Source organism: Macrotis lagotis, chromosome X (assembly GCF_037893015.1).
Source record: "Macrotis lagotis isolate mMagLag1 chromosome X, bilby.v1.9.chrom.fasta, whole genome shotgun sequence".
Taxonomy (NCBI): Eukaryota; Metazoa; Chordata; class Mammalia; order Peramelemorphia; family Peramelidae; genus Macrotis; species Macrotis lagotis.
In genome coordinates this window covers 649533291-649547509 of record NC_133666.1, presented here as the reverse complement: position 1 = coordinate 649547509, position 14219 = coordinate 649533291, and the positions used below count along the sequence as shown (strand labels likewise).

Below are 14219 nucleotides of genomic sequence, written 5' to 3'. Positions count from 1 at the left end.
AGAGTTTGGGCCTCCTGCTTGGCTTCTTTTCACAGTGTGCTGCTGCCCCTTGGTTGGAGTATGCCTTTCTTTTAAAATTACCTTTTTCTGTTCAGCTGATTTTTTTTAATCTTGCATTTTATTTGGGGTATGTTTGGGGACTTGCATCCTTTCCTTGGTTGCAGCTGCAATGTGTTTCTTTCTTTTAGTTACAGTTACAGAAAACACAGTATCTCCAGCTGGGACAGAGCCGAGGCCAGTATTATGGAGGGTCCCTGCCCAATGTGAACCAGATTGGGAGCAGCTCCATGGACTTGCCCTTCCAGGTGAGTATTCTTTCCTCCTTCTGCCATTTAAGGGAATGAGCTTCTGCCCTCAACTCTGGTTCACTAAGGGATTGGAAACCTTGACCCCCATTCCCCTTGATAATCTCCATAACCCAGATTGGCTGCCATGTGGTGATCAGTGCAAATCTGGTGTGTGACTATATCAAAAAATGGGATACTCTAAGGCCCATTTTAGCCTTTGGGAGCTTCCTGGTGATTGCCAGAACCCTCTTTCTCGGGGGATAGGAGGAAACAGTGCAGCCAGGCAGGGGCTGTCTCTGCTATGGTGAAGATTCCCCAGATCCTCTTCGAGTCTTTCCCCTGTCAACAGAATCCATAGCGAGGATGCTATTTGAACAAGAGTACTTCAGCAGTCACTACACCTGTTGGTCAGTTTCTACCAGCAGCAGTAACTGTTTGGGGACTTTGGAACTTGGCTTCTTCTTTCTTGACTATAATCCACAAGCCCTGTAATTCTCAGAAGAAAAACCCAGCAGCCTGACCCCACTTCTCCACAAATGTTTCTTGGCAGATCCCTTTAGTGAAGTCTCTTGTTACTAAGATGTCATTGCCCTAACAAATTATTCTACAGAGCATGTTCTAGCACCTTACTGTCTGTGTTATAGATAATTAAAGACAAATTCCACTCACCATAACAAAGGAAAAGCCTATTTTCAGATCCAGCAACCTGGATCTCACTCATTCCTTCTTTTACGGACTTGCAGATGGAGGTGATGTATGTGTTGGGGGAGCAGTGTGAAAACTGGGCCTCAGCCTGGGGTCCTGTTTGAGAACATTTTGGGCTGTGCTTGGACAGAGGCTTGACTAATTAGAAAATAAATTGTTCCTTTTATGAGCCATACCTTTCTCATTGCTGGAAAATGATATCAGCATATACAGTCTAGGTCTTAGGGTCTTCAGACTTAACAGTCCATAGTAACAGGATAAACAGAAAGCTGTGGATAGGACTTTCCTCAAGAATTCTTAGCCTTTTCCCCATGAGGAGCTCTTGATCCATTTCCAAGTGACCTGTTCCCTCATACCTCACCCCCAGGTAACTTCATGTGTATAATCATTTACATATATGTTTATGTTTTTACTTTACTGTATTTAAATTAAATCATTTCCATCTCCTCAAAATGGTCTTTCTTGATTTTTCCTCCCACCTAGCCCTTACTGGAGCAAATTTCCTTCCTAACTTTTTCCATTTTTCTTAGCCTTCCTGATAGTCACCATTTCACTTTTTGATAAACCATTTTTTTTAAACTACTGCATGGCTAGACCCCCCCAGGTAGAAGCTTTCTCTTGGGGCAGCAATGATGCCACACAGTTTTCTCTTTTTCCCATGGGTTGACTGCCTTCCCCTTATGAGCCATATCCAAAGGGTTGGGAAAAGTTATGTGCAGTGATAAGCAGATGGGGTAGGGATACAGATCCATGGGTGTACCCAAAGTGGGGAGGAAGGTGGATGAGTGGGATCTCTGAATGTTTCGGTTCTTTGCATTTACAGCGCAGCGGAATTCTTGGAGAGACCTTGGGAGCAGCTCCTGTCTCTTTGGTAAACGTGTATTGAGGCTGGTGCCAATACGTATTTGGGACTGGCTTGAGATTCCCTGAGCAGATACGTATTTGGACACTCCCTGTTCTCTCTTTCTTGGTATGCGCCCTGTTTGGTTGACGCACCCTTACAGCTCCCAAAGAGTTGTTCTGGTCTGTCAAATGAAAATGAATTTGCTCCGCATCCCAATTTTGAAAAATGAATATTGTTTAATTGATGGACTCTTTGGATTCAATTGTAGTCTATCCCACATTTCCTGCTTCTTTGATGGACAGCAGCAGCTCTTTCTGAGCTGTTTTATCCCATAATTTAATCAGACAGCATCTAAGCATGTGCACCATGTTGGCATGTTTTTCTTTAAGAAAAAAAAATCTTGGGGAAGAACTAAATCCCTTCTAGTTGACCTGGGAAGAATAGAATGGCAGTTACAGGGTGACAGTCACAACTTCCCTCTCTTCCCTTAGGCTTTCTCCCATGTCTGCTTCTCCTGTGCCTAGGTTTGAATGAGTGATTTTAATTTAAAGGAAAATGGGACTCTTTAATTTAGTTTGCCATGAACTCCTGGTGAAAAATATCCTGAATCCTGACCTTGCAAGTCAAACCAGAGGCTTCCCATCTTTCTGGAACTCCTAAAAGGCAGCTAGGAATTGGTACTGGATTATATAGAAAGAGATGTACACAGGATTCCCATCTTGAGAATGTTTGGGAATATTATTAAAAGTACAGAAGAGGTGTGTTAAGAGAGATGCTGGGGCAGAGGGAGAGTCAGAATTTGCTAAATATAAAAAGATTAAATCTAGAAGAAAAGAACAAAGCCTCCATTTGTGATAGAGAACAGAAATCCATGTCATTGTTATAAAATGGGAGCAATGTTTTATTATTGAAATTGGTTTTTGCCTACAGTTTTTAAAAAGCACACAAAGCGTAACTAAAGTCAAATGAGATGGTGAGAGAGAGAGAGAGAGAGAAGAAGAAGAAGAAGAAGAAGAAGAAGATGATGATGATGATGATGATGATGATGATGATGATGATTTGTTTTATCCAGGCCTTGAATCAAAGTGGCACATTTAGGATTTCTGTACCTCTAGGTGGAAACCAGGGTCTCCTCTGAGGTCTTTTCTTGGCATGGCAAGAATGAGGTAGTGCATATCATGTTACCTGATAGCAAGGGGCAGTTGGAGAGAAGGCAGAGGCCACTGTGTCCCTTAGCCAGGTGTTATGACAGTGAGCTGGAGACTAAGCAGAAGATCACATGTTCAAGCCTGGAAAAACTCATCAGGCTGGGAGCCTGTTGCCAGTTGTCAGGACCCAAACCCTGGAGGAAGAAGTTAGTGGGGGTTGTGCCCCTAACAAACAGCTAAGACACTGTAGCCTTTTAAATTAAAATAGGGCACTGGGAACAGATCGAGGGGTACCTGGGCACCCTTTAACTCAACTGAATTGAAACAAAGGTCTTTTCTAGATTGAAGAAGCTAAAAGTCAGCAGAATATACAGTTTAGGAGGTTAGGCCTTGAATTTCCTCTGAAGAACCTTGGACTTCACCCAGAGGCTGGGAGCTGCAGATACCAACTGACCACCCACAGCACAAAGAACTTGTGCTTCATCAGGAATTGAGAATACCTTGGTTATTATGGGTGTGGAGGGATGAGGAGAAAGAAGGGTGAAGTTGGTGTCAGAGAGAGAGATGCAAGAAAAAGGGAGAGCATCCCTGGCAGAAGGTGCTGAAGCCATTTGGACCCCATTTGCATTTCTTTCTGCCTTTCTTGCTATCAGCTCTAGGGTAGCGCTCTACAGCTGGCTCCATCTGGATGTCCCATCTGGATGCACACTGTCCTGGGCATGCTTCCTGCACTGGTCCAGCCCTGCCCTGCCCTGCCTTGTCCTTCCCTGCCCAACCCAGCCCTGCCCTGTCCTTCCCTATCTTCTTTTTCTTTCCTTTTCCATGCACCAGCTCTCAGCAGATTCCTGGGCAACTTTCTATTTTTCTATTTCTATTTTTTCAAGTTTGTTCAAAGGGTTTGAGGGCCTTAGAGGTTTGAAGAAATGATGAATGTGAGACTGGACCTCATCTGCTTTCCTCTTTTGTGCTTGGGGATGCATTCTATTCAAGGGCTCTTTGGGTATCTCCTGAATTTGATCCAGACCAGAAGATGCTGGACAAGACTTTTTAAGGGTCAGGATGGGGGTGGGGAGATAAGAAAGGGAACTGTAAAGGGAAATTGAATTCCCTCATTTAACTAAAAGGGGTGGAGGGAGACTTGCTCCTCTCTGGCTTCTGCAGCTGGTAACTGTTGTATGGGTTTCTCTTTCTCTGTTTTTTCTCCCCTCCTCCCTCATCAGACTCCTTTTCAGTCATCGGGCCTGGATACCAGCCGGACAACTCGGCATCATGGCCTAGTGGACAGAGTATATCGGGACCGCAACCGCCTTGGGTCTCCTCACAGGCGCCCCTTGTCGGTGGATAAACATGGACGGCAGATATCCTTTTCCCTGGAGGGTTGAGGGGCAAGCAGTCAGCAGAGGTGCCATTGTAGAGCTTAACAATGAAAGAGCTGAGAGGGCCTTAGAATAGACCATCAAATTGGAAGAATCTTGGAACATCTGAGAGTGAAAGAATATTAGAACTGAGAATGTCTGCACTGGAAGGGGGCTAACACTTAAGTTTGTTAGAAACCATTTTATCCAGGGGCGCCTGAAGTCCAAAGAAGAGGGGATAGTTAGTAGCAATGGTAGAATAGACCCTTTACAAATCTTGTCACAAAGATGTGGGACTGGCTATTTTCATTAACCTCTTTTTCTGGGTTGGTTTCCCCTAACCAGGAGCTCCCCATCTTTGCTGTAGTGTGAACAGCATTAAAGACTGAGGTTTGGGCTGTTGGGCCTGAGGACCAGCACAAGCTTCAGCTTGCAGCCAGTCAGGAGCAGCCATGAGCGCAGGCCTGGACAGAACTCTCCTGCCCAGGGGACCATGCCGACAGGCTGAGTTCAGAACTGGGGTGGAGGTTAAGACCCTAGGAAGGAGGCAGCTGAACCAGACTCCCTGCTGCCCCGGCCCCACATTTCATGACCACATTCCCCTTTGCCTGGAAAGGCTGCAGCCCACACATGTGTGTTCACAGGAGGAGAGTGCTGAGTGGTAGGCGGAACTGAGTTGTACCACCAGGGAAAACATATTGTAGTGGTGGATAGGGAGAAAGGGCATGGAGCCAAATTAAGAGGGCCAGGAGGAAGACGCCTCAGAGTTAGAGTGGCTTCTACTGTCTTCCAGCCAGGTACAAGGGGATGGACAAGCCTGTTTGGGAGGGAGGGGCCCAGGACTCAGTTCACCCTTTTCTCTCCTGCTGCTTTTTCTTGTTAATTCACCATTCTAGATGAAGCCTGCCCTGTCAAAGATAGGATTTGCTGTCCTTTTGGCCAAAACCATATGGGATCAGACTATGAAAACTAAAGTTGTCCTGGGTGGGGGGTGCTGATTGCCACCAAGCTTGGATTATTTGATTGTTTTCCCCTTAAATCATGAAATCACGTGGACAGCTGTCCATATGGGACCGTCTATCTGTCACCTCCGTCAGATACAAGTTGGAGAAGGTTAGTGCATAACGTGTGTGTGCTGGAGTCAGATTCAGGCCCAGGGCCCCTCCATGGTGATACTGTCTTCAGGGAAAGCAGTGCCTTCCCTGAGCCATTCATGCCACAGTTCTTGCTCTGAACCTCTTGAACTCTGATCTCTAATCTGGCTATAGATTTATCATTTTAGCAGCCATTTGTGAGTGCTGGCACCACTCATGCTTAATTTATTTTGTTTTGCCTGATTTGCTTATTGTTGAGTTTCCAAAAGCCCCTTTGTGTCTGCTCTCAACTAGCCTGTTTCACTGGACCTTTTCTGAGGAATGTGTTCCCAGGCTCCTTTCTGCCATTTGGAAGGGCTGTTGACATGCTGCTTATTATGTGAGGATTCTGGGGAGGAGTGTTCATTGGTGACTGACACCATGACTCCAAGAGGAAGGACTTGAGTGATGTCGTTCAGATTTTAATCATTGAGCTTGGTTGCCAGTGTGTTTCCGTACTGTTACTATTGTACTTGGTTCCTAGTGTTTACTAGAGTCATGTCGTCATCCGAATATTTTATATATTTGACCAGGAGGCGATGTTATCCCTAAGCTAAAATTGAGATACAAGGATACTTGATGTTGGCCAAACTGAGAAATCTAAAAGGATCACAAAAAAGTGTGTGTGTTTGTGTATGTGCATGTGTATGTATGTGTGTGGAGAGAGAGACAGACAGACAGAAAGAAAGACATTCATTCCCTTCTTTCCAATCCTCCCACTGCTGGTGTCTGCTTTAGGAAGTGGGGAGGGGCAGCTAGGTGTTACAGCAAATAGAGCACCAACTCTGGAGTGAGGAGGACCTGAGTTCAGATCCAGCCCTAGACACTTAATAATCTGTAACCTTGGGCAAGTCACTTAACTCCATTGTCTTGTATAAAACAGAAAGGAAGGAAGGAAGGAAGGAAGGAAGGAAGGAAGGAAGGAAGGAAGGAAGGAAGGAAGGAAGGAAAGAAAAAGAAAGAGGGGATAGTAGATATATCTAATATTGTTTGCAGAAAATGACAGTCTTACAGTGACTTGGGCAAGATTCTCCTTAGGGCTTTTTCCCATTTGGAAAATGACCCTAGCCACTGATTCAAGCAGCCCCTTTTACAGATGAGGAACTGAGATAAACAGGGTTAAGACACTTAATTTACTAATGGTGTGCCCTTGGCCTGTCAAGGGGTCATAAAGAGTTGGACATAACTGAAACAACAGAATAAGAACAGTAGGCAGAATAACTTGATAGCCAAGTGGAAGATGAACAAGAGAAGGGAGAGATTTGTGGTAGACAGACAGAGCAGCAGCTCTTGTAATAGTTTAACCTAGGTGGGAAGTCTCTGCTTTGGGATCCTGGTAGTGGCAGAAGAGAAAAGGGGCAATATGGCATGATGTGAAGAGGAAAATGACAGCACCTGACCCTTGCTTGAATATAAGGAGAGAGTGTGAGGAAGTTCCAGAGGAGAAAGGGATTGGAGGGAAAGATAACGAGGTCAGTTCAGTGTGAAATGTGCAGAAAACAGTTGGAAATGTGAGTCTAGACCTTGAAAGAGAGATTAGAGCTGGATAAGTAATCAGAAGACCATCAGCACAGAGATGGTAATCAACTCTATGGGCATGGCTGAGATCCCCTGGGGAAGTGGTACAGAGGGAAAAGAGAAGAGGACCAGGACAGAGCCCCCATTATTCCCCTTTGCAGCCAAACTGGCCAATAGTCTTTTGGCCTTTGCATGGGCAGTTGGATGACTATGCTTCTTGGCATTTCCAATTTCCTTAAAGTCTCCAGTCCAGCACCACCCTCCAACAGGTGGCTTTTCCAGATTCTCCCCAAGGTTTAGTGCCCTCCCCTCCAAGAATTTTTCTCCATGTATTTTGCATTTACTTATGTGGGAATATGTTTTTTTCCCTCCATGGTAGGACATGAACTTTTGTAGGATGAGACTGCTTTAACCCCCAGTTCAGGACTAGGGATGTTATGGGGTTTAAGAAGTGCTTACTAAGGGGCGGCTAGGTGGCACAGTGGATAAAGCACCGGCCCTGGAGTCAGGAGTACCTGGGTTCAAACCCAGTCTCCGACACTTAATAATTACCTAGCTGTGTGGCCTTGGGCAAACCACTTAACCCCATTTGCCTTGCAGAAAAAAAAACAACTTTAAAAGAAGTGCTTACTGAATGAAATTGAAGTCTGACCCTGGTGTTTATGCTTGGGTTCAGTCAGTTGATCAGTGGGGTCATGTTGGCAGAGCAGGGAAGGGAGAGGGGCAGTAAAACAAGAGTCTGGTGGGTCCATCCTCTTTGAAGTGGGGGAAGCTAACAGCCTGTCTCTTCTTCCGGCAGGACCAATTCGGACTCTGCCCTCCACCAGAGCACCATGACACCTGCTCAACAAGACTCCTTTGCAGGAAGCTCCCAAGACATCCAGCAGAAAAGAGGTAACTGGGAGTGACAAGAGGATTCTTTGCAGAATCCCAGGAAGTCTACCTGCTTTGCTGGGTCTTAAACCTGAGAGACTTGCAGTTAGTGACTTACCAGCTGACAATTGGGCTATTAAGGAAGAAAGGGAGGCCTTTCTTTGCTCTTAATCACAGTAAATATACAGGTTGATTTTTTTTGCAGATCAAAACATGGACAAGAACCCCATTCAGGTGTTGATTTTTTTAATAGTTTTGTTTCTATGCTTCACAAAAGGGAGAGAATTGAATTTTAAGACAAGTTTTTATAGGAACACAATTATTCCAAACTATTTTGCCAAGTATGAAGACAAATACATACCTGGGAAAGGCAACAAGGTGTAATTAAAAAGAGCATTGGGTGAACTCGAGGTGAGAAGATCTAGGTTTGTGTTCTGACTGCCACAGTTATTAGATGTATGACCCTAGGCAAGTCATGTTGCCCCCTCTGTTCAGTTTCCTTGTCTATAAAATGGGGACCTGGCGCCTCTTGTATTCTTTACTACCCCTGATTTTTGTCACCAGAGTGCTTCATATACTGTAGAGCATCTAAAAATAGGAACCTTGTTATTCCTCTCATCAACCTCTTCAGGAACCATGCTCTTATCTTTGTGAATGTTTCTTCTCCCAGTACTGATTTTAGCCCCTTTGCCTTCACAGATGGAACTCATTTGGTATAATCCACTTTGAAATGACCTGTGGTGATCCTTAGAGAATATGCTGCCTTTTCTGCTCAATGGGACCTGTTAGAGCTTGGTCTTTGGCAGAATCTAGTAAACTCCACACCACACTGAGATATCGAGGGAAGACAGGGCTCTTTTTTGCATGTGAAAATTGTTCAGTATTATTATTATGTGCGGTTAATGATTATTACTTTTACTTTTATTTTTTCTCAATTACATGTTAACACATTCATTTTTTAAATTTTGAGTCCCAATTTTTTTTTCATTTCTCCCTTCCTTCCCTGATCCTTGAGAAGGCTAGCAATGTGACATAGATTATAGATGTGTAGTTGTACACAACATTCCCATATTAGTCATGTTGCAAAAAAAAAAGCACAAACCAAAGGTACAATAAGTGTACTTCAGTCTGTGTTCAGACAAAGGAAGACTTTGGTGAAGGTGGCTGCTTGTTGTTCTTACTAGTATCATTATCGTTACCACTGTTATTATTTCATTCTCATATAAGATTCAAATAGAAACTGTCCTGGGATAAATTGCTATGTTACTGTTATTCCTTTATATTCAGTATTTTAGACTTTTGAATGGGTGGCTAAAAAACCTGCTTTTTTTTTGTAGTTGAATGAAAACATTTGGCTATGAGCTTATACTCTGTAGGAATACAGAAAGGACTGTGAGTGTTACAGTACCTCACCTCTTCCCCACAGCATTGGGTCTGCTCTCTCACTCTTTACTTTGAAAGCTGAAGATTGAGGATTGGGGATCGTGAGAGTGATTAAAGCCTTTATCCTTAAGTTTTCTTGCCTGTGACCATGATCTGGGGCTAGCAGAGGCTGTTGGTCAAAATCTTTAGGTTTTAAGGTCCCTGTTTATAGTTATTTGTCAGACCCTGAAAGGAAGTGAGTTTCTGGTATATAATCATAGCTACAAGGCCACATCTTGTGAGATATTTGGCAGGTGCTAAATTTTTATAGCATTATTATTATTGTTATTGTATTAACTTTTTATGGTATTACTTTTTTATTTTGGCTGTTAATCAGTGGTTTTATTTTGGCTGTTAACAAGTGGTTTTCTTTGATTTGCTTTCCCCAGAACAAGACAGAATATTAAAAAGCAATAGTATATATTATATGTTACATATTATAAATATTACAATCCCATATATTTCTAAAGTTTTATTGATTTTTTTTATCACAGTCAATTCTGGATTCTCCCTTTCTCTCTCCCCCTTCAATATGAACCCTTGTAACTAAGAAAAACAAAGTTTTTCAAAAAAGTTAAGCAAAACTGTTCAGTGAGTAAAATATGACCATGTTAGAGGTATTCCACAGCCATAGGCTCCCACCTCCCCTGAAAGAAGGGAGATGTAGTTTGTCATCTGTTCTCTGGAGCCAAAATTAAGCACGACATCTAGTCAGGGTTCAATTTCATTTTAGTTTTTTTCTTTTTAAAACATTGCTATATCAATCTTTCAACCAACATCTCTTGCCTTCGAGGCAGCCAGCTGACTCAGTATGGAACAGTGGTCCTGGACCCTTGGTCAGGCTGGGGGAGCCTGTTTCTGGGCTATCTTTGGTCAAACATGTAATTAATTTTCTCCTAAAAAGCATCTAGATTTATTGCATTTTGAGCCCCACTCAGGTTTGTATTGGGGGGAAAATGATGTCATATTTGTGAAATGCCCACAGTAAGGGCCAGGCCATCTAAATTCCTATTCCCTGCCATGGGTCAGTCAACAAACATTTATTTAATGGCCACTGTGTGCCAGGCACTTACTGAACTCTGGGGATACAAAGAAGAACAAGAGACAGTCCCCACCCTTGGAGAGCTCTCAGTCTAGTGAGAGAGACCACATGAAACCACTCTGTGCAGACAAACTTTGCCCTGAGTATTCTGAAGATCATTTCCAAAGGGAAGGCCCTGGCATTAAAGGACTGAGGAAGGCCTCTTGTAAGAAGTGGGATTTTAGCTTGGGCTCGACTACTGTGACAGGAGGAGCAATTCAGAGTCCTAAATGAACTAGCCCCTGCCCTATGGAAGAAAACACCAAGTATCACATAGACAAGTACCTACTACAAGATAAGATCATTTTAAGAGGGAACTGTGCCAGACCTGAGCAAGGTAGCCCCATGATAGAATCTGGAGGGAAGGACTTGTTTCAAGCATGGTGGATAGCCAGCTTATGCTGAAAGGACTCAGACCAGTTAGGGGCTGGATTAGAGGGTGTGGGAAGGGGAGTCATGTGTCATAAGACTGGAAAGGGAAGTTGGAATCAGCTTGTGTTAATTGAGCAAGGGAGTGACACGATCAGAGCTGTGGTTTAGGAAATCCCTTTGGTAGACATATGGAGATTGGTTTGGAGCAGGAGAGATTTGAGGTGGGCAGCCTCCACTAGGAGGCCATTGCAGCAGTGAATGAGAAGACAGAAGGACCTGAACCAGAAAAGAAATGTGGAGATGTGGTCGGGAGAGAAGTGATAAGCTCTAGACACTGACTGTATAAACACGGGAAAGGAGAATGAGGAATCTAGGACACTTCTAGGATTACTGATCTCAGTGACTAGATGAATAGTGGTACCCTCAGCAGAAAGAAAAGCTGGGGGTAAACAATAGGTTTGAGAGGAAATATAGGGTGACTTTGATTTTGGACATGCTGAATTTGATATAACTAATGTGTATCCAGTTTGAAATATTCAATAGGTATTTGATAATGTGGCTGTGAAGTTCAGGAGACAGAGGTAAGACCCAGGGGTCATCACTGTCGAGGCAGTAATTGGCCCTGTGCAATCTGAGAGTGGGTAAATAGAGAACGAGTCTGGGACAGAACCTTGGGCACCCCCACTGGAAGGGGTTAGGATCTAGATGATGTTGATGATCCAGCAGAGGAGATCAGGAAGCATTACTTAGGTAGGAAGAAAACCAAGAGAACATGTTAACAACCTAGAGAAGAGAATCAGCCTTGAGATCGAGAAGAATGAAGATTGGGAGGAGGCCATTGGAGTTGGCAGTTGGGACCTTTGGTAACTTAGGAGAGCGCAACATAATAGAGATTCAGTTTAGTCCTCCCCTTATCTGTTGAAGAGGGAAATGCTAGTTTTACCAGCATTCAGAATTTTTAAAAATGAAAAATTTCAGAAACTTTGGAGAAAGTGGTTTCAGTTGATGAATGAGGTTGGAAGTCGGATTGCCAAGGGAGAAAGTGGAGGCAGTAAGTAGAGACATTTTTTCTGTGGTTGCATAGAGGATACAGGAGGTGAACTTGAGGAGCCTGTAGAGAGGGAGGGATCGTGCAGCCTGTCCATTCTCATCATTTAGGACCACAATTTGTTTAGATGTTCCCCAAATCATGCAGCCAATTTTGTGTCCTGTTTTATGAGGGAAGGAAGGAAACAATCATCTTAAGTGCCACCATATTGGGTCATGTGTAAAGAGCTTTAGAGGTGATCATCTCATTTGACCCTCACAATTCTAGGAGGGAGAAGCTGTTATGACACACATTTTATATTTGAGGAAACCGAGACTGGCAGAGGTAATTTATCCAGGATCACACTTAGTAAGTAAGGTCTAGGGTTGGATTTGAACTCAGGCCTTCATGACTCCAGACCTGGTGTTCTACTCATGTGCACCTAGCTGCCCTGCCTTCAGAAAGTGCTATTATGAGTATTTTAGTCCATGTGATGCTTTTCTGTTTGTCTTTGACTTCCTGGAGGCACCATGGGGCCAAGTAGTAAACAGTTTGGTGACTTTTCTCCCATAATTCCACACTGCTTTCTAGATATTAACAATGAATTGATGCCTGGGACTTCTTAGAAGCCTCAACTACTGACCATTTCTTTTTGTCTCCTCTTTTCCATGTCTGAGCTAGACTTCTCATTTCATAAATAAGGAAACTACGGGTCCCATAGGTTTAGGAGACATATCTGAGATCACCTAGCTGGCATGAGGCAAAGGCTCTTCCTTCAAGGCTTTAGGCTCCCAGGCTGGTCCCTTTTGTAACTGCAGTGCCTGCCTCTGAGATACTGGTGTCCAAGATGTGTTCCTCCATTTCTAGGCTCCTTTCCTTCTGCTTGCCAGGAGTGGGTGGTACTTAGAAGTGGGATCTCTAAGTAGCATCTAGGGTGGTTGCAAACATCATCTCTTAAGACTTACTGGCACCTCTCTACTCATCACACTTGCCTGGCGTCAGGGTCAGTTCCATGGGTTCTAAAAGTAAATTGCACATCTAGCCTTCCAAATGTTCGGCCTCCTTCTGGGTTAGATTGGGTTAAGCAGAGAATAAAACAGACTCAGGGACTTAACATTTTCCATCTTTTTTGATGCACATTAGAGTCTGTGGTTTCTTGTTCCATATCCTTTTATAGAATTTTTTTTCTTACCCAAAGGAGTTATTGTTGTTTCAGTAATTACAGTATATCCATAATCTGAATCAGAACAGGATCTGCTGCTGTAGGTAAGATTCTTAAGTAATGCCCCCAGGCAGATTATTAACAGGTTTTTGTCTCCTGTTCCTTCTTTTCTCTTCCCTCCCCCAACTCTTCCAACCCCAGTCTTATTATTGGCAGTCCCAGGAATGGAGGAAACCACCTCTGAGACAGACAAAAACCTCTCAAAACAAGTGTGGGACTCGAAAAAGGTAAGAATTGATGAGATTTGAGATTTGGGAAATGGAAATTTTATCTCATAAGTACAGTGTATATCACCTATATAAAGACAAAAGCTAGAAATGGTGTTGGGGAGAGCAGGGTCTTAACCTGCAGTCCTCTCAGGTAGCTGTGCACAGATTTCAGGGGATTCTTGAACTAAATGGGAAAAAAAGTGTTATCTGCATTTTTTTGCATATTTTATTTTTCTGCATTTAAAAACATGACTCTAGGAAAGACTCCATAGATTTCACCGGACCTTCTTCCCATGGGGTCCAGGAGTACACCAAAGGTCATGAGCCCCAGGACGTCATCAGTAGCATCTTGAAGGACTCAGAATCAGAAAGAGCCTCCCATCAGAGCAGCCAGCAGAGGATGGGACTGCCTCGTGAAGTGATGAGCCCCTTGTCTTCGCAGGTGTTCACAAAGAGGCTAGATGATGCCTTGTCCAAAATGTTGTCAAGAGGGTCACTGTAGAGCCTTTGCATAGTAGGAGGATACCCTCCCCTGCCAACCTGGCTCAAATGTAGGAAGAAAAGGAAAGACAAAAGCATTGACTGGAGTTGTTGAGAACTGCTTTCTGGAGAAAGGGAGACCTTGAAGGATGGATAGAATTTGGATGATAAGAAAAAAAGTTCTTATAGAAAAATGTTGGTAATTTGCTGTTATGCTACATAGTGCTTTTCAGCTCTGGGGCCTAAGCCAGGGCTGGGTGCAGAGGAAGTGCTGTGATATAAACAAGGATGGGATGGGACTGCTTGACCTCCTTGAACCTCAGAGGTTCCTCTCCATAGGCTCGAACCTTGTACTGATTGATCTCTAATACTTAAGCCCATCCTTCCCAAGGATCTAGGGAAGGAAAGGGACCATGGCAGTTTTCAACTGGGGTCAACTCCTTAGAAGATTCTTATTGGCAGGTTGAGGCCTTAACTAGTTAGAACACCAACCTCATTGTGGACACAGGTGGAGAGAAAGTTGATAGGAAAGCCAGTGTCCCT

At 43.7% G+C, this 14219-nt stretch overlaps 1 protein-coding gene across 6 annotated transcripts in view; it reads left to right on the top strand.

Annotated features, from left to right (window-relative positions):
- The window catches only part of CRTC1 (CREB regulated transcription coactivator 1), a 127751-nt gene that overhangs the window by 80266 nt on the left and 33266 nt on the right, over positions 1-14219 (top strand). For 4 of the 6 annotated variants that reach the window (XM_074204738.1, XM_074204736.1, XM_074204735.1 and 1 more), the window contains exons 2-7: positions 189-305; positions 1816-1863; positions 4205-4342; positions 5391-5452; positions 7790-7884; positions 13129-13214. In XM_074204738.1, the coding sequence (XP_074060839.1) occupies positions 189-305; positions 1816-1863; positions 4205-4342; positions 5391-5452; positions 7790-7884; positions 13129-13214 (546 nt within the window). The remainder of the gene's footprint in view (positions 1-188; positions 306-1815; positions 1864-4204; positions 4343-5390; positions 5453-7789; positions 7885-13128; positions 13215-14219) is intronic. The other 2 variants (XM_074204737.1, XM_074204734.1) reach the window with 1 other exon arrangement.